The following is a 27,697-nucleotide window of genomic DNA, read 5'->3' as shown; positions in this document are numbered from 1 at the left end:
AACAGCAGAAGAGGGCTGAGATATTGGGAACTCAATTCCAGTCAACACCAGAAAAAGCATCCATTGATTTGGGATGCTGGAGAAAATCAATGCCTGCCTTTCCCCTTCTTTTCATAGCAGGTGGTCTCTCACACCTTGATAAGTCTCTTATCAAGCAGCGTAAGTAAGGAACCTCTGTCTGACCAACAAATGGCACTTAACCATTTATTGAGCTCTTTAATAACAATAACACTGTTGTAAAATAACATTTTCCAGTTCCTCTCGTGCTGCAGACCGCGGCGCACTTTGCCATCTGAAACAATGAGCGGTGACGTGCTGGACCCATCCATGTGCAGCTGGACAGGAAGAGCTGAAGATCCAAGGAGGTTTCCTTTAGGCCCAGAGGCTGGGGCGTGACGCAGGGGAAGCCCGTGTGTTCCCGGATGGCTCTGGGAGCAGCCGGGAAGGATGGGGTGCCTGGACACGGTGTCTGTGTGTGCTGTTCCTGACACAGCTGCCAGAGACTGTGTTTATTTTACCTTAACTAAAGCAAGGGACGTTACACACAGGCAAGCAGAGGTGCTAAGAATATGATTTTCACACTGAAGCCCTATGGAAGAGTCACATATACAAATTAGCTCTCAAAATGAAAATGCAGCAATTCATGCAGTCAAATTCAGCTACTAGTCATGCACACCAGCACTGCAAAGCATAACCACCGAGTAGAAAAGTGGAAAAGCAGAGAAGAATATAGCTACCCCAAGAGGAATCTGGGCAAGACACAGAAATGCAGCCTTCCTTTCCAGAAATTGCACAGGGAATGCCTTATTCATACCAACAGCTTCAAAACCATGAACCTCAAGCCTTAACTTCAAAAAAAGTGAACTTCTAATATCTAAGTGCCACTTAGGGGCTCAAATGGATGGGTGCCAACCACAGAGCCCTTAGCACCTACTCATCCACGGAGGCTTTCTATCTAAAATTCCCATTTGTCAGCAGAGTCTCAGCAGGACTTCAGTATGATAAAAACCTCCACACTCCATGACAAGTCCTAAACTTACACATTAACATATTCATTTACTTATCCATGTGTAAAAGTGTGTCACTTGGACAGCTTTCTTGAGCATCAATACCTAATCCAAAGCCATCCATTACAGCTCTCCCATTTGTTCCTGGATTGAGAATCAACTCAAGTTACTTCAGCACAATTGAAATATTGTGTAGAATTATACAACAGAACTACTGAGACAGTTTTAAGGGACTGAATACAAGGTTTATATTCACTCCTACATGCTGAATTCCTCCTACAAGGAAGTACAAGCCCAGGCTGGTGCCCGCCAAAATCGCATTGTAAAGCTCCCGTGCCACTGATATTAAGAGGAGCAGTGCAAGGACCTGTCCAGACAAGGCATCAGGGACTGATTCTGCAACAGCCCCTGGCTTTCTGGATCAAGGCTGTTCAAATTTCATTCAAATTTCATTCTCAGCTGTAGGTGAGAGTTCTGGATGCTTGGTGTTTTAAGGTCTTAGTATAGTACCTGTATCTGTAGCTCTGTAACAAAATTAAGGATGAATCTTATGTCAACTCTTGCATAAAATCTTTGGTCATAGAAGATTTTTAAATAATTTTTTAAAGATAGTCAAAATAAGCATAATAATGTTTCATAAAAGATGACAGCCCCAAACCCAGACTCCCACTACTTGAAGGGAAACAGAACAGCCAAGAAACTACAACGTTTTATTTTCCTCAGCAAAAGATCTGCAACTTTCCACTATTGACACAGGATTAAGAATGGAGAGAATAATTTGGTACTGTCTGATACAGAAAGCAGATAGGATTGGAATGGCAGAACAGCACACAGGGACACTCCTGTGGTCCAGGCTGCAGCAACGTAACACATGGGTGCTCAACACCAGTTCAAATCAGGTCATAAAATCCAATTCATCAGAATAACCTTTCAAAAATAGATTGCTACAGTTGGTTTCCTCTGGAACCTAACTGCTTCAGCCTCCTGCCTGAGCCACTGTTTGCAAAGTGTCCTCACACCAAAAGGAAAAGTAATGTCTAGGGAGGTTTAAATGCAGTTCCTGGAACACTTCTCAGGGAAAATACACACAGAGATTGGAGAGCAAAAAAGGAGCCAGGAGAGGAGATCTCTCCAGAAGTCATTAGCTGCAGCTGCTAACATAGCTGCATGTCAGATTTACAAAAAAATCCAAAAACTCAAAACCAAAAAAACACCCAAAACCCCCCTTTTTTCCTGCTTGCACCCTTAGTCTCACCTCCACATTATCCTATTAGTTTCAAGATTTTCAATTTAAACTGTATAAAGTCTCTGTCTTGACCATTTGATATTCAACTACTTTGTGTGCAAACAGAGGTCACTGCACATCCCAGGAGCAGGACAAGAGGAAAAGGAATGACAGATTCTCTCAAAAAGTAGTGACAGCACTCTCTCCTTCCTTCAGTAGAACTAACTGGAGGCCCATTTGGATTGGGGACATCTACAAGCCAGGGCATGGGTTTGATACTTCTTGTCATGAGGGACACAAAACTGAACACAGGATTAGAGGTGCCTCACTAGTGTCAAGTACAGGGGATTAACTTCCCTGGTCCCACTGGCCATGCTATTTCTGACACAAGCCAGTATGCCACCGACCTCCTTGGCTACCTGGGCATGCTGCCAGCTCATGGCAGCCCTCACAGTGCTGTGCTTTGCACTGGTAGCTAGAAAGGTGTTGAAAACACACCAGTGTTTTGGCTACTGCAGAGCAGAGCTCACAGCACCACCACCGTCTCTCCCACACTCCTTCCCTTACCAGTAGGCTTGAGAAGGGACACAGCCAGGACAGCTGACCCAAATAAAACCAAAGGAATATTCCATACTGTATGATGTCTGCTTAGCATAAAAGCTAAGAGAAAGAAGGAAGAAAGGGGGTCATTTGTTATTTACGACTCTTGCCTTCTGGAGCAACCATTACACACACCGAAGCCCTGCTTCCCTGGAATTGGTGGTACATTGCCTGCTCATGGGAAGTAGACATTAAAATATTTGGTTTCCCTTCGCTTCTGCGTGCAACCTTTGCTTTTTTCTTTATCAACCTGCCTTATCTTGATCCATGAGGGGGTTTTTTCCATCTTATTTTCTTCCCCCCTGGCCTGAAGAGGAGAGTGACAAAGGGGCTTGATGGGCACCAGCCAAGGTCAACCCACCACAGGCATTTACAGGGGGAAGAGAGCTCCCACATGAATCTCTACAGGCCTCAGACTGGTGATCATGGCCTGTGCTACACCTCCCACAGCTTCTGTCTCTAAAGCTAAATTCCAAAGAGGAAACTTTCCTTTGTCTATAGATTCCCAAAGGAAGATGCAACGTGACTTTCTGTTTGTCAGTGTGAAAATTACTCTTTGGAGTAGCACCTAATTAGAAGTCTCTGCAGTTGTCTCATTCACATGTTCCATGGAGAATGTTACTGGGCAAACATAGGTGGGATGTGCAATCAATCAGTGCTCTTCAGAAGGCCACAGGTATTTATTCTACCCCAGACAATGCCATGTTAAGCAAACATTTGGAATAGCAACACACAGGTTCTACATTTGCTAGATACAGTCCAAGAGGAAAATGTACAAGGAAAAATGAGACCAAGAAAAGGAAATCATATACTATGGTTATAGCTCTATTAAACTCAGCTGTCCAGAACCAGTCAGGAGGTACCATCCCATGCCCCAAGTAACTAACGTTCATGAGAGACATCCACAATATAAACTTCATGGTAGGGCAGCTGACTCTGAAGGAAAAAGGAACCTGGCACTTGTAAACAACAACAAAGTAGGATCAGAGCTGTAAATGGCTCCTGACAGCACTCTCTTCATGGAGAGGTCTCTGTGAAATATGGAATACATTAGCAAACCTGGGCTGGAAAGAAAAGTATTCTTAGGTAGGTGGAACTTTGTAATAGCATGTCATTAAATCTCTCTTACATTTAGTATTTAGTAGATGTAACTTTCACAGCAACATGCTCATTACCAAAAAGGCACAGGGACCTTACCAAACAGTGAGCAGAATGGACCCAGAGCCCAAGTGCCTTCTTTCATCAGTGTTTGGGCACCACGGTGATGAGAAAAATCATGTGGAAGTATTAACACATTGAATTGGAAATATCCTTACTCTGCTACCAGTCTTCTTTGGCCCTATCCCCACACAAGTCTGTCAGCTGAACGTGGGCCAAAATTTCTGCCTGTGTCAATTACTGTAGCTCTTCTGCTGTCACTGGCATTGGGCCATTTTTTATACCAGCTGTGGCTCTGACCTACATATATTTAAAAATAGGGTCAAGTGTAATAAAAATCTTAAAACCATTTGACTTCTTGGTGTGGACATAGGCAAGGTGTGTTAATCTAATTTCCAGGACTAAGGCCAAGAAGTACAACCTGTCTGAAGTAGGACACCTGCATCCATATATAGGCACCCATACTAAGTCATTTAAGAACAGACAAGAGTTTGCATATATTTCTGATTTCACTTCTCACTTCAGCATGAACTTTTGAAAATCCTACAGTAAGAAGGGATTGGTGTGCTTTTCATGGCCCATGCCCTGCCAACAGAAGGTGAAGCCATTAAGTGCTTTGTCAGGGTTTGCTCTACCACCAGGACATGGATTTCTCAAGTACATGGGCACCAAGTCCATACAACCTCAAGAAAACCACTTACTACAGCTTTGTGCATGATTTTCCCCTTTTTGTAGATGAGACTTCCGTATTTTATACAAAGACTGCAAAATATAAGTGTTCTGAAATGCTGTACTAATTCTGTGTATTTTTTCTAATTACTGTTATCTCCATTACCACTGCACACCAAGAGGAGCTGAGGATGGCTCAGCCAAGCAAAGAAATTATTGTTCACCCTGCTGTATGTCAAGCACTTCTTGATTTTAGAGGTGGATGCTGTAGAAACTTTCCCTTTGTCTACCCGAGAAAGAACCTATCAGTCATTGGGTTTGAACTACTGCAAATGAGCATCATAAGGCCCCCAGGCTGAAACATCATGATGGAGCTGAAGCTGGAACAAACACTGAAATCAATCCCAATAACATCAACCAGGACCAAGGTGACAGTACCACCCTACTGCAAAGCTCAATGACAAAGACAATCAGCTTTAAAAAAAAAAGAAAAAAAAATCTTTTCCTATTATAAAGACTTACATGCTGGGAAGTGTCATTTTTACAAACTCCCATTACCACATGGATCAGTTTCAATTGATTTAAACTCATCCAGTCAACAGGGTTTCCCCTCCAGTTTTAGCATCAGAGGTGTTTTAAACCAAAACACTGTTAAAAACTTTCTCCTAGCTCAAAGAGTTCAAGACCATCTCATTAGGGATTTGATAAATAAACTGAAGCAGCAGACAGATTACAGACTAGCAGGAATCTGTAAGAGATAGGTGACCTATTTAACACTCCAGCTAACTTTTGAGCAAGACTGAGTTGAATACGAGCAAGCTGTTAACAGGAGATTCACACACCTTAGATCTAACTCCTCGAAGCTCACAAGATCATTACTATTTACCCGGTAGGCCTGACTTTCTCCTTCGGACTAAATTTATCTGAATGCTTCAGACTGACTCAATTAGCACCACTCCCGAACTCTCTGCCTCAGCACAGAAAAGCAGAGCAGGAAAGTCAAATTGCTGCGGAGAGAGTGGCAGTCAGATCCAAGGAGATCGGCTCTCCATGACATATTTCTGTGAACAAGAGGCATTAAACATGAAGCAGAACACACAAGGATTTTGGCTCTGTGTCTTCACTTCATATGGAAATGCCTTCTCTTCACAGCATCAAAGCAAGGCAGGCATCTGGCACACCACTATTAAAAGACTACAGTGTGATAATAACAATCTTCAATGGTGAGGGACATCTAGAAGAGAAAACATTGCTATTTTTCCTCTGCTTTGTCATAGTTCTTACAGCTGTCTTACCCAGTTTGAGCATGGAACATGCACAGGCTTTGCCTGTTCCTTCCTTTCACCATGTACCGAGGCAATCTTTCCATTCTATTCTCTAGTGTCAGAAAACCTACCTTTGGCTTTCTATCCCAAAAGCAACAACTGCAATCAAACCTCTTATTGTCTCATCCTGATTTCCTCTGGCTTCTGACCTTCCCCACACTGACATTATCTGCTTCCCTTCCCCAGAGGATGCAGGCTGTGATGCCTTTCTCAGCAAAGTGCCCTCCAGTTCTGAAGTGCTCTCTTAGGTAACTTTATGGCATTCTTCCATGCTTTCCCTACAATTTTCTCATTTCTTCCCTATCTTTCTGCTTGTACCTTATTCTCAGCCATTTCTTCTGCTCTGCACCCAGTGCTTGACTCCATAACTCCTCAAGCTTGTCCTTCAGACATGTTTAAAAACAAAAGCAAAACATGAATCTTTGGTTAAATGAATTCACAGTCCACTTGACAGCTTTTATCATAAGCACTCAATGGAAAGGATCATCTTTTTGTTCAGTGTTCCCACAGCATCTGCTTCAGAAGGAACTAATCAGTGGCTGAAACAGCAATACAAATAACAAGGCCTGGTAGAGAACCATCATTACATTATGATAATATCGTAGGTCCTATAGGAGGACAGTCCAACTGGAAGTTTTACTACATTCACTCACAATTTTTTTTTAATATTCTCAAGCACCTAGAGCTTCAAAAGCTGTGCAAACTGACAGGTACAGCACTTGAATGGCCTGCTAAAAACCAAAGGCAACTCCCTGAAAGTTTTCATCTGGAGTCTCCACTACACTTGTCCCGTGGGAAAAGACAGTAGTAAACAGTGGAAGAGAAACACAGTCCAGATATTGCCACAGAAAGTAAATCTGCTTCTACAGAGAACTGCATGTTTCTTGCTAGCTATTATTTTTAACCTCTTGCAGATTTATTTTTACTACAATTTAAATGTATCTGTTATATGCCATAACATTATTATTATGGGAGACACTAAAATAGCAAGGTATTCTGGGCACTTGATACCATTTCACAGAATAGGGAATTACAGCCAGCAATGAATTAATTGACTGCTGCTCACTGCAGCAGCCACCAATGCTTGTGACCCCCCCCTCCCTTTCAGCCTTACTTCTTAAAGCTCCTCTGTGGAGTTACTCCCAAAGTTGTGGTGTGCCTTCTCTTGCTGTTTAACTGGTTGGGAGGATGGGGGAGCCAGGGAGAGGAAAGAAGGAACTAAACTTAATCCAACTTATCAGAATGAATTTTGATTTCTGCTACCAGGCTGTGGACACAATTTTGGGCTCACAGCCCACAGCTTGAAGTCGCTGAAGCCATCAGCTAAGCCTACACATCTCATACCAAAAACTACCTGGGATACCTTAGAAGCATAGAACAGTTTGGATTGAAAGGGCCCTTAAAAGGTCATCTAGTTCAACACCCCTGCCACAAGTAGAGACATCTTCCACTGCCTCAAATTACTCAGAGTCCAGGCTTCCAGGGATGGAGCACCCACAACTTCTCTGGGCAAACGGTTCAAGGGTTTCATCATCCTCATCATAAAAATTTCTTCCTTATCTCTACTCTGAACCTACTCCCTTTTACTTTAAAAATTATGCCTCTTGTCTTATTGCAACTGATCCTTTTCTGAGCCTTCTCTTCTCCAGGCTGAAGAACGCCATCTCTCTCAGCCTTGCCTCACAGGACAGGTGTCCAGCTCCTCTGATCATTTTCATGGGCCTAACCTCGAGGATTTAATTCCGTTTTTCACTAAACTGTTTTAAATAAGCAAAAGTTTGTTTCCGCAAGGGTCTCAGGCTTTGGCTTTATAAGACCAAGAAAATACATTTAAATAAATAAATTCCATCTTTGATAATCAGCTTAGCTTTTCAATGCTCCAACACTGAGAAACACTTCTTCTTATCAAGTCAAACTACGGTAGGATCATAACTTTCCACTCATGACAAACACAGCTGGCAAAGCTCTTTGTGTTCAGCTGGGATGTTGTTTGGCACAACGGTCCGACATTGACTTACAAGACCAGTGAAAAATATGCACTGCTAATTTTCCTAAGTGCCATGCCAGCGCCTCTGGGGGCCACGCATTCACCTACCTTCCCATACAGTAACAGGATTTGTTCCCAGCTAATAAAGTGGACTTCACATCAACCGAGGAAAGACTTCAATTAGGATGTCCTCCTTCTTCATTACTGAATGATATATTCATGGCAAAGCACTAAAGTTGATAACATCTTTAAAATACATTTTTTCTGTAGTGTGGGAGATACAAGCCGCTAATCCCTGCAGATCTCCTTTTTCTCCCCATTGCCCCCGTGGTTTATCATGTCCAATTAGCCATCTGCCATGCCCGCACTGCCATACAAAGGAAGCCCCCTCTCCTCTGCTGCAGCCCATCAGCGGGGTATTGTCCCTGCTGACAAACAAGAATCAGACACTATTGTTTCCAGCTGACGATGCTGCTCCCAAAGTAGGCTGCCAGTTGCCACTAAAACAGCAGGAGCACCAGGGTACGCTCCAGGAGCAGGGAACCATGCCAGCAGCACTGATATTACCGGGAAACCTACACCGAGAGCTTTTTGAGATATATTTATATACAGTGAGAGATATAGATATTTTCTGATTTCAGGTAACAAACCAACCCGGGCTGACTACCACCCTTTCTATTGCAGTTGCACTGGAGCACGCCTGATCTGCTGCCATTACTGCTTCACCAAGCAGTCACCTGGCAAAGAAAGGGTCACAATCCCCAGAAGAGAGCAACATCTTGGAGTCAAATCTTTCCTTGCTATTTTTATTATTATTATTATTTTAAAGATAAGGCATGTCTACTATCACTTCAGCACAGATAATTCCACACACCAAAACTACCCTCCTCCAACCTAAAAAAAAAGTATTTTAAAAACCTGAAAACTCCACCATCTCTACATGGGTATTAATTATGTAATGAGGTTAATTTAATTTCTCTCACAAACAACATACATTCACCCTTTTTCCCAAGGCCACTTCACTAAAAGAAATGACCAGAGCAGCTGGTCTGCCAGCCACCAAGATGTTAAATTGAAGCTCATTTCCTCTTATTATTCTCAGCAAAGCATGATGTGACCCTACACTAAAAACTACAGTGTGCCTAATTACGGTAGTTTTGTTCCATCAGTGAAACTGAAATGCTGGTTCATATAATTAAGGTTATTATAAAAGGAATTTCATTTTTAGTTTTAAAGGTAATTTGTTGCCTTGAAGTGGAAGTGCAACAAATTAGACCTATGTACCTGAATGTTTTCATTTTGTGCAATTTGAAAGAAACAAAAAGCACTCACAGATTTTAGTAAGAAAGCCACACGTTGATACGAGACAAAAAAACCCCAATAAACCACAATTTATTCTGGGCACTTGTTAAAGAAAATGAGCAAACAAAATGAATATTTATATTTAAAAGTAGAAACAGAATTATCTTCTAAGCCCTTGATTAAGTAACAGAAATTACTTAAACTTCAACAAATGTTTTAAATATTTAACACTCCAGCACAGAACATACATAGTTTCAATATATCACTTTATATCATTTATACGTTCACTGAATAGTTCAAAATAAAATAAATTAAAAACAACTGAAACTAATGTGAATCCACATAGGTTAATGACTTTCACAATGACTTATAAACAGAGGAAAGTCTTTGACCTGGATTCAAATACAAGGAGCATTCTGAACCAAATATGAAATACGACACAAAAACTTAGCTATTTTGCTGAAATGTTACTCCATTCCTACCACAAAATGCTCTAAATCCCATTTCAACACGCTGCAGGCCACATATCCCACAGGTGACTGACTTAAACCTAGATTTCCCATTGCCATTGCAGTGCCTGGGCCAAGTTCTGTTTTCAGTTACATCCGTGAAAACTCCCAAGCAACTCCTCTGAAGTTCTCTGGATCTGTACAGCAGTAACACAATCCATTCTAGAAGCAAGTGGGAAAGAAATAATTCAAAATATTATGACTTCTTTTTTTTACAGTCCTTTACACTTTAAGGCTCTCCATTCAGACAATCATATTTGACTTCTCTTTTCATATCCAGCTCTCTTTTGCAAAATGTGTATTGGAATATTCGCTGTTATTCTTGCCAGATTCTCTAGGCAAAATTCCCCAAGTGGCAGAGTCCCTTCAGTTAAACACAGGGTGCGTGAGCCATGCAAGGCTGTAAAACAGGAGTTGTTTATCCAAAGAAATATTAAAAGCAGGACACCAGTCCAAATCAAACAAAAGCACAAATACCTCTAAGTCATTTCATGACTTTAAGTTCCAGCTGTAAAAGGCACAGCACTATGGGTTTATAAGGCCTAATACTCCATAAGTATTTTCTTTGATGTAACTATGAAGTACTTAAAATACCACTGGGTACTGTATGGTACATGCCACCATGGAGCCATAAAGCTGCTATACATCCATAATCAGCCTTTCCAGAGACCATAAGGTCACAGCAGCTGAAACAACAGAATACTTCATTCCCAACCTTCAAGAGGCCCAGAGCACCTGTGCAGCCAGAGGACTCCCAAAAAGGCTCTTAACAGGGGGGTGTGCCTGGAAATTACAGCAGAGAAAACCCACCAAACCATCAAAGTTGCTCCCATTTTTAAAACCTCATATTTCCCCAGCAGGTTACTATTATGGGACTTGATAAAATACAGTATGGGAGGCAGGTGGTAGGAAAGAGTGATAGTTGTATTTGCCTAGCCAGGCTGGATACTCACTTGTATCCATGCCACTCATCATTCCAAGACTCACACACCCATCTAAGTCCACAGGTGAAATGGTCCACACAAGCACTAGGAGGGTTCTTCTTTTGTGATGACTTCAGGATTACACTTCTTTCAGAGTTTCAACCCAAAACCACAGTGTAGGCAACAGGTTCCCTCCCATAACTTCTGTAGGTGCCTTATCAATCCTTATTACAGTGCCCTTTAGTAATGTCTGTGTTTTTAGCTTATGTTCCCTATTGCACCTTGACCTGTAAATCAAGGATTGTGAACTTTAGTACAGATGAGCTCTGAACAGAAGCTGGGTGTGAAAGGCCCCTTCCTCTGAAAGTAAGTTCAGCATTTATTGAATTAATATCAAATAGAATAAGTATCTTCCTACTGGCCTATAACACAGTGCAATCTCATCCAGAATAAACACATTGTAAATAACTATCAGATATCATCCCTGTTGCCCTGTACATACTTCTGAGTGAGAAGCAAGAAAGTAGTACGGGAAAGAAATGCTCTTCTGAACATAAATCACTCATTAAATTGCTTCCTTCCATCATCAGACAAAAAGAGATCCTTCTCCTTTGTCACAAGACCCCAGAATCCAGCAGTTTCTGCCCCATTTCTCAGCAGCAGCTGCATGGCAAGAAGGGCTGGAGGACAGTCATTCCCACCAAGACCTCTTGATTCATCTATATGTCCTTTCCCATGTCCACATGAAAATTCCTGAACTAGCAGATCTGCCCCAGAGAGTCCCAAGGTGAAGGAGATGGGACAACCACGGGGCAGAGCCACACAGCCTTCCCCATGTACTGTGGAGGCTTGGGGAAACCTGGGTGCCCACCTGTAGAGAAACAACTGTGCTCCTCCCCCATGTCAGTCACATGAAAAAGTAAAAACCACCTACATTAGACACTAAAGAAAGAAAACAACAAAATTCATATTCCTCACGGGGTCAGAGGTCAAAGCCTTGCAAGAGTGGTACAGATTTTGATTAAAAGCATCAAAGAACACAAGAGCTTTCCAAACGGTAGGACAGACCTGACAGTCTTTTCTGCAACAGAGCCTCCTTTATCAGTACACATTAGCAGACCAGGCCTTATGAATTATTAAGTCTTAAAGTAAGGAAGCCAGGCATCACACACACACCTCACTCCTAGTGACAACTCAATTGAATCAATTTATCTGCTCTGCGAGGAGACACTTGAGTCCATCACCCTCGAGGAGCACTTCTCTGCTGACATCATTTCAAGCACATCTTTTGATCAAACAACCTGGCCAATGCCAATCATTTTAAAGGTATTTAATAGAAGAACTGCCAGTCACTCGTGCACAAGTGAACAACACTAGAAGTACAGTTGGCTGAAAAGCAGAGAGCAAACAGAATAATTCATCGCATCCAAAGAAGATGGAACAACGTCAATTTCCAACTCACTCACAGGAAGTATCGATGACAAAGTCGGCACCTTTGTATCAGACATAATCAGTGTTATACTTAAGTGCCAGAAAAATAAATTAGAAAATAAAACAGTACCTGCTAGAGCATAAGAAATATTGATGACTTCTTCTACTAGTAATTGGTAGTTTGCTAAATTGTTCTGTCGCTGACCTCTATAAATATTTAAATTTTTAGTAAAGAATTTTCTTATGTGTTTCACCCCTGTATCCAAAACACACTGCAGCTTAAGCAAGAAGCTAAAGCTTTCTCTCTGTGTCTGCATTCATATGATATCTCTTATTTGCACACTTTACAAAGTGACTTACTTTATGTTTGAAACTGTAATTATTTGGATTCCATTCCATGCAATACAAAAGTTTCAGTACACATTTAATACAGACTATTATGAGTTCCAGAGAACTTGGTCATATTTTACCTGTCAAAAAAACAGACTTAAGAAACTTGGTAAGGTGTACCTAGGCATAGATTCGGTTTTTTACTCAACAGAAGTGATAGACATCATGCAGAAATTGCTGCTACAATTCAGCAGATGGTGTTATCCTAGAAATCAGAGCTGAAGACAGCAATAGTAATTTCTGCCCTTCGTGTCCCTCTGTCTGTTAATATTTATCCAAATTACATGGGATTGAATCTCTAAAAGAGAATTCTTGAATTTCTTACTGCATATATCTGATGGTGAAAATTAGAATAGTCCCTTTCCTGCCTGACTCCAGGGAGGTTTTAACTGACTGCCAGCATCAACTACACTGTTGTTAAATTCACCCTTTTCTTAAAAGTCATTCCTAGTTCTCATCGGTATAAGCACCAGAACAGACCTTCCTTTATTATTTCAAGTTAATATCTTCAGTTTGCCTTTCCAGTCCAGCTCAGAAGCCTGCTATCTCAGGTGTCTCCGCTGATAAGGGACGGGTACCTCGAGTGTTTGGGTGCTGCTCGGGGAGCTGCTCTGAGAGCGGCGCCACTCTCAGCATCAGCCTCCTCTGCCGGTACCAGGGAGCAGCCTAACGATCCTCGCGGCTCAGTGCAAAGCCCAGCTGGTTGCTAAAAACCTCTGAGAGAGGTTTAGTTGTTTCAACTCTGTTTTTTTTAAACAGAGAATGATGACTTCATGCTTTTCCATGTGGTAACAGTGAATTTGGGAAGAATTTAGGCTGCTTTGTATAATTTGAGTTATTAGAGCAGCTAATCTTTAAACCATATAGATTCATTTTTCATTTGATGTGAGCATTTAAGACAATGGTTATGCTTTACAAATCAAGAGCACAAGTCAGGACAAGGTATAAAAAAAAAAAATCCAGTATCAAGGGAAAAAGAATGCTAAGTCAATGCAGGTCTCTGTAGCTATTACAAATCAGACCCCATCTCACAGTCCTTACTCAGACAGGATTGCCATTGTCAGCTGGAGAGGTGTGGGAGTCAGTGGTGTCTTGGCTACGATTGTCCTCCCAAGCCCCACATCAGCTGCTCTCTCCACCACCCATTAAACCCAACAGGCACAACAGCAGTGTGCAAACCCCACAAGTGAAGGGGCCCCAAACAACACAGAGAACCAACAGTGTCATTTCACACAACTCATACCTGTGCTTGTGCTTTCCCCATTTCTCAGGGATGTTGCTGGGCCACTCTAACAGCAGACAGCCAAAATTAATTACTAATAGTCTGGGGTTTTGGTTTTTTTTTTTTCACATCATCTTTTTGGACACAAGATGCAATGTAATGGTGCAGAAACAAGAATTTTGCCATCTTCTTTGATGAAGCTTAAGGTGAAGCAGACAGCCATCAGGGATGGCCTATGCATACATGCTTCAGTGCAAGGATAGGACCCAGGCACCTCTCCTAAGCTGAGGTTGCTGTGATTTTGTTTCCTCAAGATGCAGAAGTGTTAGGAGACTCTCTGAAATCTCAGGGCTAAACGTATAATGCAGGTTACAAGAGTATTTATGGCTCTACAGGTGAAATTTCAGGTGAAGGGGGCAGCTTGGGAGAAATGTCTAGCTACATGGCTCCCTGCACTTTCCCCTCATTTAAGAATACTTTTTTATATAAGCTAGACAGATTTAACTCTCTCCAAATTCAATTCTGCTAACATGCTTACATTGAGAAGGCAGTGTCACAGAGAAATGATTCAGCTTTGGGTGAAGGAGGGGAGAAAGCGAAAAAGTAGGGGGGAACCGTAATTAGCACGTTTCTTTTAAAAGGAAAACTGGTGGGCTATTTTTCTTTTCTTTTTTTCTAACAAATCTGTCATTGTTGAGACTTAGGAAATTATCTTGTAACCAGGTAGGCAATCAACAGGCAATTATCCTATAGCTTAATGACTTGTGGATCATAAGATACACACAGCCAGACCTTATCATACTTATCTTCTAGATCAAAGGGTTTTCACATAAATGGGGTGCAGTCTACCATAGCAGGGAGCTGCTGCAGGCCTTCAGGATTTTACTTCTTTAAAGTTTTGGTGATTACATAATCGCTTTTTTGTAACTCGAGCTCAAAGCATTGTGTGTAGCTAATGAGCAGGTTGAAGAAGGAAAACAGCTGAAAAACAGTCTTGACAAACAGCTGTGGCAGTAAGTGTCAGTCCTAGCCCAAAAGGGTCAATCCCCTTATGAAACAAGTACTTAATCCTTTACGATAATCTACCAAGAATATTATAAAACTTTCTTAAGATTTTGACGGGGGAGGGAGTGAGGGAGAAGGGGGGTGTGTCATGCAGACCACAAGTTGCTTCAGCTGAGATGCTCATCCTGTGCAAAGCCATGTTTCAGAGCTGGGGGCTCCCACACAAACACCACCTCACAAACGGGTGATGACGATGCAGTGGAGACCCCAGCACGTACCTATTGCCCACAACATTTAATTAACCACTGCTTAATTAGCAAAGCCCCCTACGCTCTGCTGTTGTCCAGCTACACTTTGGCTGCACTTCAGCATCCTCTGAATCGGGAGAGTGAAACGTAGGGCTTTTGCCCAGCCCTGAGCTACTTAGCGAGCCCGTCTCCGCGAGGTCAGCATCCCCGGCCGGCAGCGGGGCTGCGCGCGAGCGCTGCCCAGGGCGCCTCTGCACTCAGTCACTGCCCACCCGAGGGCGGCCGGGGTAGCGCCCGGCGCTTCGCCCGGCTGCAGCGGGGCAGGCGGGGCAGGCGGCCAGCTCCGCTCGCAAATACCAGCCGGTACCCGGGTGGCCGCCGCCGCCCGGGGCGGGGGCCCGGCGGGGCCCAGCCGGCGCTGCTTCCCGCGGGGGTGGCAACGCGGCGGCTCTCCCCGAGCATCCCCGCGGGGCTTTTGTGCATGCTTGGGGCGGGGGCCTGGCCGGTCTTCTCCCGAGGCGGTGGGAGCGCAGCCCCGCGGTAGCATCCTCCCGGGGGCGGGAGGGGCGACGGGGGCACGGGCGCACCGAGGGGCTGCGGCGGACAAAGCGAGGAGGCAGGCGGGGACCCCCTCCATCCCCTCTTCTTCCCTCCCCGCGGCTCCGCTGCTGGCGGTGCCCGCGCCGCAGCCGCCAGCCCCGCATCCCGCGGCGGAGGCAAGGGCCCGGCGCTGCCCTGGCCCCTTCCCCGCGGCTCCCCTACCTGTTCGGAAGAAAGCATCCACCTCGGAGTCAGGGACAGCGCCTTCCTCCGCCGCCCCTTCGGCGGGATTCATGGCTGGGGGAGAGGCGGCGGCGAGCCCGGCGGCTGGTAATATCCAGTGAGTTAGGGAGGAGGAGAGCCGAGAGAGAGAGAGAGAAAAAGAGGGAGGGAGAAGAGGAGGGAGGGAGGGATGGAGGCGCGTTCAGCTGCGAGCCCAACCGAGCGCCGCTCGGATCATCCCTTCCGCGGTGCCTGCGGGGCGGCTGCCCCGGGGCTGGGTTGCGCTGCCCCCGGGCTGCGCTGGGCGGTGCGGCCGGGGCGGGGTGCCGGTGCCGAGCCGCGCCGCCGCCGGCCCCCTCCCCTCCACCCGCTATTGTTCCGACCTGCTCCGCTCCACTCCCCCCGCCGCCGCCGCTGCCCCTCGCCGCGCTGACAGCCCGGCCCGGCCCCCGGCGGCCGCCCCCGCCGCTTCCCTGCCGGCGCTTCCTGAGCCAGGCTGGGGCCGGCCGGGGAGGCTGCGGCGCCCCCCGCCGCCGGGGCAGCCCCTCTGCGGGGCGCGGCCGCTCCGGGCGGGGCGGGCCGGGCACAGGTGCGGGCACAGACGCCCCGCGGGGCCGGGAGGGATTTTTTTTTTTTTTTTTTTTATTCCCTACCCCTGTGCGCTCCGCAGCCGTGTGGCTGTGGATCCCCGAGCTGCACCGCTGCCATGTCTCCCCTCTGATGAAGAGCCGCGGGGGCACGGCACGGCGCGGCGCTCGGCTGTCAGCTGGGCAGGTACTCGGGGAGCGAAAGTGAACGCTGATGTGGTTACACGGACACAAAAAAATATTCTTTGTTTTGGGGTGGGGAAGAGGGGTTAGGGGTTTTTTATGCTCAGGAGCTCTGGGGAACGATTCCTTTGGAAACGATCAGCGAAAGTGCATGCTGTTGCAGGTATGCCTTCATATTTTATTCTTTACAGTCCTCGGTGACGAGAGAGCCAAAAAGGAGTTTGGAAAGCCAGGATCCTGGTCCCAGCTCAGACATTGATTCTGCTCGCTAAATGATTTTGATTTCTCTGCTGTAGCTCCAATATTTGTGATTTGGGACAATAATTGCTGTTTCAAAAGGAGTGCTGTGAGGAATACTTGTTTGTACTTTGTTAGCCGCTGAGTTAAATGTTCTTCCCTGAGCCTAGCTATCAAGACTTCAAGCACAGACAGGCAGAGATAGACCAAGACAGATGTTTGCCATTTGGGCACTTTCTTCTCCTGTTCACATATTTGAAGTTTCCCCAGCTCCTCATTCTTCTATAATCGCATAACAGCTCTAAAATGAGCTTAAGGAGAAATGTTGCTTTTTCACCTATTCAAACTACCATTGTAAAACAGGAATGTTACTCTCACACTTCACAGTTGTTCATCTTTGCTTCCTCTACCATTAGAAAGGAAAAGCAACTGTTGGTGCGATGACCCCTCTGGCTGTATTACCCTTGGATAACCCATCCTTACTGCAAAATTCCATCCATCACTCTCAAGAACAGAAGTCTTTTAGCCAGGACATCCCTGTGGCCTCTGTGTCTTTATCTTGTAGGGGTAATGCCTAATCATCACTCATTTGCCATTGAAAATCTCTGATGTTTAAGGGACTTGAGGACAAAACCTCTCCAAAAACCTGGTCAGCACAGAGGGATGCACTGGAGCTTCGAAGGAGGTATCTGTCTAGTGCATCTTAAGGAAGAAAATACTCTGGCTAGCAGAAGTGTCAGAGCCAACTGGTTGTAAGTGACACTGTCTGCATCAGTTCTCAATCTGTAGGTAGTTTAGCAGTTGAGGCTGGCAGAACCTTTTCTGTTTCAGCCCAGATTATTTTAGATGCAAGAGGAGCATGGGTTTCCTCCACCTGATCTCTTCTCAATAGAACATAAGGGAAGGCTGGATTTGGATGTATATTGCACTTGATAAAAAGACTGAAAATTTCCCTGCATAAATTTAACTGTCTAAATAGTGTTGAGCAGGCAGGATGAGCACAGAGGTCCCAGTCACGTCTCCTCTGACCTTACTGTTTACTACTGTGATTAAAACAGAATATGTCATACCCATGGACTTAGAAATAAGAGCAAACATCCTACAGAGATCCAGCTAGCATTTAGTTTCCTCATTCCTTCCCTCCTGATGTTTCGTGTAGTGCCATTTCCAATGCCTACCTCCAGCTGGTTTTAACTGAAGCTATTTATCTTTTTATGTTTATGGATTAATAAAGGTCATTTCACAACTATCTGCAGAAAGTAGCACCACAAAGGCTCTTTCCAGGCTGCCAAAGCCCATTATAGACCCCTGTGCAGCCTCTGAGCTCCTCTCCTTAGGACAACCAGGATGCCAGAAGCACCTCCGTATCAGGCATGCCAGCAGTAGAGCATTACCACAGTACAAGCACCTGAGTAAAATCAGTCATTCAAGCACCAGACTTTCTTCAGTCACCGTTTACCCTTCCTTCCACATCACAGCACAGTGCAAAAAAGCCTTCCTTCTTCCAGGCTTAAGCAAGCTGCACCATTTTGAATGCCATCTCAAGATCTCACTTCTGAATATTCACTAGCCCAAAGCAGATTTGCTCCCCAAGAATCTTACATACATGTTCATTCAGGAGTGTGAGCTTGGTAGCTGGGAATAATGTGGTTTCCTCATGAAGCACTTTGAATCCACTCAGGATTTGATACAACCTGGTGGTTTTTACAGTTAAAGCATTCTGGAGCATCCTTAGAAGCTAGACAGGAGTTACCCATAGGCAAGGAAGATTTAGCATCATCCAAAAGGAATTATTCTTGTCAATGACAGAGAAATTTATATTCCCCTTTCATTAGGAACCCTGCAGATGTGTCCTACAACAGCAGTTGTAGAAATCATATAGGCTACAGAAAGCACACTTTTCTGTATAATCTGCAATTGAAGGTGTTAGAAAATGCTGAGGGGAGGGTGAGCAGTTCATTTAGCTTACCAAGTAAGCTAATCCCAATACCTACAGAGATTCCTGGTTAGTGATTAAACCTGTGAAAATACTCATATTTAACCATATAAAATACCAGCATCTTCTGAAAACAAATGATTTCTTTTTATTCACAGAAAAGCTTCATTAGAACATGAATGGTCCCAGATCTCTCATAATTTAAAACAAATGGGAATTTCCACTTTTTAAAGAATAAAGATGTTTGGAGAGGTTTTTCATTTAAGTCTATCAAGACTTAGCCATGTCTTTGTCTTGCTCATCTCTGCTGTGTAAGACACAGCAAGTTTGTTCTTCTCTACTTGCAGCTCCACTGGCCAGGGAAGCCCTGCACAATATAGTCACTGTTTTCATGGCTTTATCATTGAAGCAGCAGTCCTACTGTCACATTTTGCACATACCTCTCATATGCATACACCATGGCAATGCAGGATGGGCAGTACTACAGTACAATATCAGTAAACTTTAGTGGAAACCCAGACACTGAGGGAGCTACTGTTTTTCTTAACTCTGCAAGCAGAACAGAACTGTCACTGTAAAATATCATTAACAACTAAGAACCATCATGACTTCAGTTCAAGTCCCAGCAATGAGTTTACAGTTTTTGTTGTTCAAAGAAGAGCTGTTAAATATAGGATGAAATACTATCTGCAATGTATAATTCCCTTTTTAGATATAATGCTGAAGGTACCTACAGTTTCCTTGAAAAGCAGAACATGGGAAAAAACCCCTGTAGAATTACGTTAGCCAAAATACAGTAGTTTCACTGACAGACACTGCTTTAATCTTTTGCATGGCTCTACTTGACAAATACCTCAATCCATACCAAACAACTTCATATAACTAGGTAAGAATGTTTTTCTTTTTGACAGCCCCTAAAGCTGCTCAAAGATCAGAAACTGTCAACACAGGCTTTTGATTTAAGGCCTCTGCTACAGCCAAGTTTTCCAATGGGATGGCAATAGGTAGCATCTGAGATGAAACATTTTTTAGCTGAATCTCACGAGCTTGCATGCTACAGGATGGGAGGAGGGAGAAGAATGTGAACAAGAAATCAGTAAAATTTGTCTTTCCAAGACAGCAGATCCAAGAAAGGAGAAATATATTTGATGGCTCTAGGACAGCTGCGCTGCTGGAATCAGAACAGAACTCTGAGAAGGCACATGCAAAGGGGTGTCCTGCACAAAGGCTCCGGAGTCCAGTGCTACAAAACATAGTACACAGGCCAAGAGTTGTCATTCAAAAGGGACAGGGAGGAAAACCATCCTGCCAGGCTCAGCAGACGAGCTGCAGTCTGCAAGGTGCTGCTTGTGCCGAAAGTCCCTCCCATTCAATGACACAGCAACGTCTAAATGGAGGCTGTTATTAGGAGGTGTGATTTAGAGAAAACCTGAATAGTAGAGCAGGCAAATATAAGTCTTAAAAGCACCTAGGGCTGCCTTGTTAATAAGTTATTTGAAGCTACATTCTGGGTAAGTAGAGAAGAATTTCTCACACCCAGAGACCTGTCCAGGCCTATGTCTAGGTATTAGACTTGAAATTACTATGCTCTTACATGGGACCAAGCACAGTGAGATGGAAATTTCCATCTGTATTCCAGACTATCAGGAATCCTACAAGAGAAAATCTGCAAGTCTCCGGAAACAAGGTGTTCAGAGAAGCCTTCAGGGCAGGATGGAGGAGGCAGAAGACATGTTTCATGTGCTTAGACTGAAATGCCCATATACATGCCAAAGATTACTTCTGGCTCGACAGACAGCACACACACATCAAGGTTGGCTTTGCAGCAGCCACATTCACATGTACACGTGTGGCTTAGCTCTACTGTTTGCTCAGATGTGGAACAGCTGTATGGGCAGGCACAGAGCAAAGTCTAGTACCATACCAAAGTCCCTGTCCCAGTATCATCTCTACTCGTGATATCCTCCCCCTCTGGATCACAGCTGAAGTGGGAATGTCTGCTCAGTTGCCATCTAGTCTCCTGCTTTCAGAGCCAATTTCCCCAAACATGGACAGAAAGCTGAGCAATAATCACTTATCTACAGAAATGTCACCCCACCCAGAAGAAAGCAATAAATATTAGAAAAACTATTTTAAAAATATAGAATATTTTTATCACTGTGGCAGTGCAAAGGTTTACTAGCATCATCAGTCAGACAAGTGTGTCTCCATAAGTCTCAGAACTGCATTTGCCCCTCTGGCCACAGAAGCTTAGACTGAATTAGCAACAAGCAGAACAGCTGATGCATCCAAGAAGACACAAGTCTTAGCTAAGTTTACGGATATGAATCTGGAAGAGCCAACAGTGACTGAAAATCCTTTTCTCCTTGGTAACTATTTGGATTCATTTGTTAAATAAGTTGCTAATAAGTGCTAGTGGATCACAGATTCTGTTAAGTAATGAAACAAATAAATCTAAACACAAAAGGGGTATCCCTCAGCCAGGCTCCTTTAGTTACATCAGGCTTGAAAAGAGAAGCTTGTGTTGGCCAAGTCTACACTGTACTTTCATGTACATAAAGAACATCAGTCTTAAGCACGGTTAAGCTGGAACATTTTATTCTAACTAAGTTCCCTGCAAACATTTAATCCTGATTCTGAAATTCTGCCAGATTCTTAGTGATACTGAGCAGTACTTATTTACTAGGAGCTCCTAAATTCCAAGCAATCTCCCAGGCAAGTTCTGACCAGTGCAGAAAGAGTTACAGAACTAGACCAGAAAAAGGAAGTATTAAATATTGAAGTGTTTTAGGAAGAATGTAAATGTACATAGTAGCTATTCAGAAAACCAATTTTAAAGTGAAGCATGCATTAAAATTAAACAGTGACTACTACTTTATTACCACAAGCACTCATTTCAATGCACTTGTAGGATACTAATTTCACACATGGTTGGACATAAATACTAACCTGTTTTCCATTTCACCAGTATAAATTAGTGTGAGAAAGAAGTTTCTTCCTATGATAGAACTAGTAGTGGTGTATGCAAAAACAAAAACAGCATGAGCTCAGTTTATTTATTTTTTTTTTTACAAATAGTTACAAAACTAAAGTTTTGGCTCTGTAAATGTACCATAATGTTTAATCTCTGGATTCCCCTCAGAAGGCCTAGTAAACGAAAAATTAATCAGCTAACACATCAAATGAGTCATGCATTCTTATTGAATCAGGTGACAACCTTTCAAAATCCCCTAGAACTCCTTACTACAAAGTACAGTCCTTGAAAATCCTGCCAGCAGCCCCTGTAACTGGCAGCTGTTTATCCAGTTTAGTGCTTTGCAATAGCTGTAACAGCAATAGCTGAACATAGTGATGGTTCACACTAGACTCCACTCGCTAAGGGAATGTTTTTTCCATTAATTACCCAAATGAATAAATTTAATAAAATAAATTTTATTTTGCTTTTAGGCAAATATCCCAATATTGCTCATCTAACAGATTTAGATAAGTCTTATCTACAGAGCCTCACCCGAGGAACTGTCAGAAGATACCCCTCAGTGGTATTTTTTGAGGCAGTTTAGATTTTGGGTTGTTGATTTGTTAGCTTGTTTCTGGGGTTTTTTTTTGGTGGGGGGTGGTTTTTTTGTTTTTTTTTTTTTTTTTAGAAATTAGTGTTTTCGAAGGCAGCAATCAGCAAATTACTGAGACCAAGTCTGATGCACTGGAGTCATTCAGTGACTTAGAGTTTTCCCCCACACTCCTGAAGGCACACACAGCAGTTCTTGCAGCTGCATGTCAGGGGCAGTCATCACTCCTCCTGACACAGGGAGTAGGGCTCAGTTACTCAGTGTCTCTCTGCTTTCAAGTAACCACTTCTCTCCAGAGGGCTTTAAGAGCCTTGCTGAGCTCACTTCCTCTTCTGTCACTTTCCCCAGGTATATTTTCAGCCTGGTTTACAGCTATGGCTGGAAAGGTTCCAGATGTTGTCCTTCATTTATTGTCTTTCTGGCTTTTTCTTTTCCACTAACAGCAGGTCTCCTTTCCCTGCTGCCTATAAACAGAGGTTCACAAGGATGGAGAGTAGCTCCAGCTTCCTCCCAGTATTGCTTGCTACGGGCAAGTGTGATGGAAGAGAGGTGTTGGGATACTGGGAATAAAGGAGAAGCACATGTAACTGCAGCCAAAGACTTGTAACTAGACACGGAGGAAGATGTGCCCATGCAAATGGGCACATCCTTGTGCTTCCCAAAACCCTGGGCTGAGGACCAGCCTTCCACCCCTCTCCATGGTGACTCCAGACCTGGCACTTACCTACCTGCAGTGGTGCTTCAGATCTCAGTTTAAAGCCCAGCTTATCTCTGAACTTTAAAAGTAGGTCTCTACTGCCACCACATCTTGCTCAGAGTATCTTACATTTTCCATGCAATAAAAGGTCAGGGATGGATTCCTGTGGCTCACAAGGAGACCCAAACAGTCAGGGACGATAATGTACATATGGTGTACTGAAGATTCCTGATGACGTTTTGTGCCCATTCCAAAAATTGCAAGTATTAATGTTTTTCACCCTAGAAGAGATGCTTCAGTGGCAGAACATTCAAGAAAGAACCTCTGTGTAACTTGAGTTTTCAATACATATTGTCACTTTGATGTCTGTATTTTTAGTTCCAGTGCTGATGGAGCCAAGATTCATACAGAAGTGTGTGGATCTGGTGTGCTGACAGCTTAGAAGGAGACAAAATTAGGAACCAGATGGGAAGTCACAGACGATACTGTTCTGCAGAAGGGGCAAGACAGTATCTGCAGATACTATTTTCAAAACAATATGTTCCAAACCACTGTGACAGTTGCTCTGAGAGGGAGGTCACTTATGTAACAGCAGGTAAGACTGACATACTTTCTGCAGAAGAGCTGCCTTCAAGGTAGATATTTCTACAGCCCCATCTGTCAATCTGATAGGGGTTGGTATCAAAATTGACCTCCAGGGAAGCTGTGCTATAAATTCTTTAGGACCACACATGATTCCGAATCTCTTTGAAAACATAATGCCTCACAGCTGCTGGAGCTGAAGTACTGCCTTCCTTCAAAGGGTAAATCCTCTATGGTCATCTGGATCTGTTTAGGAACACTGATATATGCTAAAAAGAAGCACTCTGTATCACTGACTGATATAATGAATCTAGAAATTGTACACAAGAACCAACCATCTTCCTTTCCTTGATTGTGTCATGTCAGCTCTTCCCTGTGCTCTGGTGAACATCTGGAAGAGACCAATTCCATGCTATGCTATGCTAGCATGCCTTATTGCATAGCCAGCACTAGACAGCTCATACTCCAGAGCTGCCTGAAGTCTGAGCTATAGGCCACAGGCCATCTGGCTACCAAGATCCAACAACAAATCTATATTAGAAACAAATATTAGGAGTAAGATTTCTTAGATTCAAATACAAGATTTCTTTATGCTGTGAACTGTGACATTCCAGAGAACAATTACCCCTCTAAATAATAATTAACCTATCTGCAACAGGGCTGTAGTGTATTCCTGCCTTCAGGGAAAGGCTAAATTCATTACGGTTCAGCGAAATACTCTTAGATCTACAGCTGAACAACACACAGCTTCGGGGTGAATGTTACTCCTATGAGAAGCCTTACTGGATCTTTTGCATAGAGATGGTTTCCACCCCATTTATGGAGGATAGTAGAGAGCTACAGCAGGACACTTTGGTGCCCAAGAACACACATTCCCCTTGCAGCTTCTGTCAACTCCTCCCAGCTGGCACAGTCTGAGCAATAGCCACACTGGTCCCCATTTGCTCACAGAAGTGACACCCAAACCCCAGCCACCTCTGCTCCAAGTTCTGCAAGCACTAAAGAATAACCAATTGTAAGCTCTGCCAGGAGAAGCTTTTATCTCAAAGATATATCTCTTCATCAGTTATAAAATTGAACAGCACAACATGAATTTAAGATTCAAATGTCAATATTGCAAACATATGAGGCTTTCCTAGGCAACAGAAATAAACACTACAGTCATTATTATCATTCACGCAGTCAAATATAATTTGGAATCCACGAATTCGTATTTGTTTACATGTAATGGCATTTCAGTAATTTTAATCTCTTGCCAAGGCCATCCCGCCTGTTCCTTTCATATATGTGTGGGTACACATGCATATTTCTGCTGATTCTCCCACAGTCAATGGAAAGTTTCACACACACATTCTTTTCTTAATATATGTATTTTTCTAAAATATGGGAAAAAAACCCCTACTTTTGGCAATGAAGATTTATGTCCTCTGCTAAATAGTTTTCTTTATTTACCAATGACTATCATCTTGTCTAACTCATTAGACCGAATAGCTTTTCTATGCCTTGTATCTTCAACACTGGCCCAACAGAGCATTTAGTTTTAGCCAGTAGAGTGCATGAGTGTCCTATGTCTGCTATTGACTTTAACTGTGGGACTGGAGGAAAGTCCCTGATCTGGTGAAATTAAAAGCCAAAGTCCCTCTAAAATAAAAAATACTCTTTCATCCAAATGCCTTTCAATTTGATCAGTATAAGATGTTTTTATTGCTGAAAATCTCAGGTTCAAATACTACTATCAACACAGTTCATCATAGATCTAGATTATGTAACCAGAACGAACCCTAGGAAGTTCAGTCAGGAGCAATTTCATACTTGAATTAAAAATCAACATGTTTGCATTCTACATGCTTTCAGTAAAGTGCATTGATCAGAAAATTATTCTTCCACCTGGTATTAATGTCACCCAAGATGTCCCTCACTACTTCCTCCTTCATCAGTTCTTAGACCTTACACTACCCTTGACAACACCAAGTTCTTACACTTGAGAAGTTGCAGCTAATTCAGAATACATCAGTGCACAGGAGCGGCTTAAATTATTTCCCCCAATGCATTATTGTGTTTATCTTCTGTGAATTTCATTTGCCATCATATTGCCCAATCATCCAATTTATGAAATCCTTCGGGACATTCTCCCAGTCCTCCATACTTTCTTGCTTGGTTTCACCACTTCATTATTCAATTAATCTTCTAGATCATTATGGTGTGTATTGAAAGGTATATTCTCCAAACTACAAAGTGATTATTCTTAAGATTGAATTAGATTTTGCTGTGATACATTCAGTGGTGCAAGAAACACAACCATGAAAGCCTTAGACAAAGAAAAATACTCCAACATACATCCCTAAAGAAAACAAAAGCTAGATGGGCCTCCCATGCTCACCAGGGACACAATACTTTGTTGTTCCAGGCCCAATGACACTTTCTGTGGTTTATGGGATGCTAACAAAAGCAGACATTTAAAACAGAGTCTAAAGCTTTCAACCCCTCCAGTGTGAGGGAGCTGAACATCCCCACTGCACCAACAGTGGCTGCATTTGCTTTAGTTTTCCTTATGCCTGGGAAGAGCATCACAAACCTGCTACTGCTTGCTGACACATTCACCTTCCTTCTAGGAACTCTTCTATCTCCTGGAAACCCAAGTGGAGAGAGGGAGATTAGTGAAATGGAAAAGAGGAGAGAAGGAAAGCATTACCATGCTGGGATTATGCCAAGATCCTGGTAGATTTAGGGACTCCATTTCCACTACAGTTCTGTGGATATTTAGTGCCTAAGACCATGAAAATGATTTCAAAAGTCCCTAAAGAAATGACTGCATCTGCCACACTTTGCCAAGGCACAGAGCTGCCTCCCTGCTGTGCTACGGTTTTGTCCATAACAGTGTAGGTGAACATTTTTAGACACTAACATCAGGCAGAGGAGCTACTGACTCAGAATCTGCTCTGAACTTTCAACCTAGCAGGAATCTCCCTCTGCAAAAAACTTTGTCAGTCCTCAAGAAGCCAATCCATGAAAAGGTCACAGAAACCTCCTTCTGAGCCTACCCAACAGATGTTGCTTTTAGTTCACCACACAAGAAAAGACACCCAGTCCTTTAGAGTCCAGTACAATTGTCATAGAAGTCAGAGGAAAGACAGTTTGAGTTCCAGGGCTCTCAAATTCTTATTCATTTTGGGAATACTCTCAGATGAAGCAAAATTGTCATTAGACTTCGTTCAAGATTTCAAAGAGAGAACAACTGCAGTGCTTGACTCTTATTTGTATTTTCTGATTCTTTAGGGCAGTGTTTTCCATTTTCTTGCAATTGGCAATTTTCTACCCATGTTTTTAGAAATGTCATTTTCCATCTTTTTCTCTATAATCCTAATGAAAGACAAAGTATCTGAATAAAAAATAGAGTTGGAGGTTGATCAGTAAAACTCAACAACTGTGTGACAGAGTTGTCAGCAGTAAGTGAAAAGACTTGATGGCTCTGGGTGATTTGCGCACACAAATGTGTATGTATGCATGCACACACATTCTCATACACATACAGGAATCTCTGGATCTTGTAACAGTTCTGCTATGGATTTGCAAAACAACCTCAAGCAATTGACATTTCTGAGCCTCTCCTTTATACTTCTGTAAAATGGGTATAGTGATACTATTTGCCTCACAAGAGTGGCAAGGAACCCTCGTTCTAGTTTATAGTGTTCTGACATGCTCAAGGAGTGCTATAGAAAAGTGGAGAATTAATTGGTTTATAAATTGTCAACCTTGTGGTTAAAAATAGATTTAATATGTCAATTCTTTCTGAGTTAACACAGAAAAAGGCAATTACTTATGACAAGGTAGGAAGTTTGGGGGTTTTTTGCTGAAGTGTACCCAAATGCTAATTATTGTGTAAACATTTATAACAAACTACCACTCTTTAGAGGCCAGCAAAACAAACTTCAGTACAAACCAAACAAAGGCTACAGCACAGACTGCTATGCACACATCACATACACTTTGTAACATACTATTGTAATACTAATGGCTTCAAGACATTATGATGTAATTATAACACCGTTATGGAGACAAAACAATGTTTCCATGGTTCTGTCACGATACCCAAACCATTCTGTGAGTCCATATCAGAAACTCTCAGTGTGCACACATGGAGGCAAC

The 27,697-nt window shown here is 43.1% G+C and overlaps 1 protein-coding gene across 12 annotated transcripts in view; it reads right to left on the bottom strand.

The window, feature by feature from the left end:
- KALRN (kalirin RhoGEF kinase) overlaps positions 1-27,697 on the bottom strand; it is a 503,525-nt gene that overhangs the window by 468,067 nt on the left and 7,761 nt on the right. For 4 of the 12 annotated variants that reach the window (XM_069021123.1, XM_069021122.1, XM_069021124.1 and 1 more), the window contains exon 1: positions 15,764-16,106. In XM_069021123.1, the coding sequence (XP_068877224.1) occupies positions 15,764-15,836 (73 nt within the window). In that variant the 5' untranslated portion in view covers positions 15,837-16,106. Of the gene's footprint in view, positions 1-15,763; positions 16,107-16,146; positions 16,230-27,697 lie in introns of those variants that run through there. The other 8 variants (XR_011152025.1, XM_069021118.1, XM_069021109.1 and 5 more) reach the window with 5 other exon arrangements.

Source organism: Aphelocoma coerulescens, chromosome 7 (genome assembly GCF_041296385.1).
Source record: "Aphelocoma coerulescens isolate FSJ_1873_10779 chromosome 7, UR_Acoe_1.0, whole genome shotgun sequence".
NCBI classification, from domain to species: Eukaryota; Metazoa; Chordata; class Aves; order Passeriformes; family Corvidae; genus Aphelocoma; species Aphelocoma coerulescens.
This window is presented reverse-complemented; position numbering and strand designations above follow the sequence as displayed.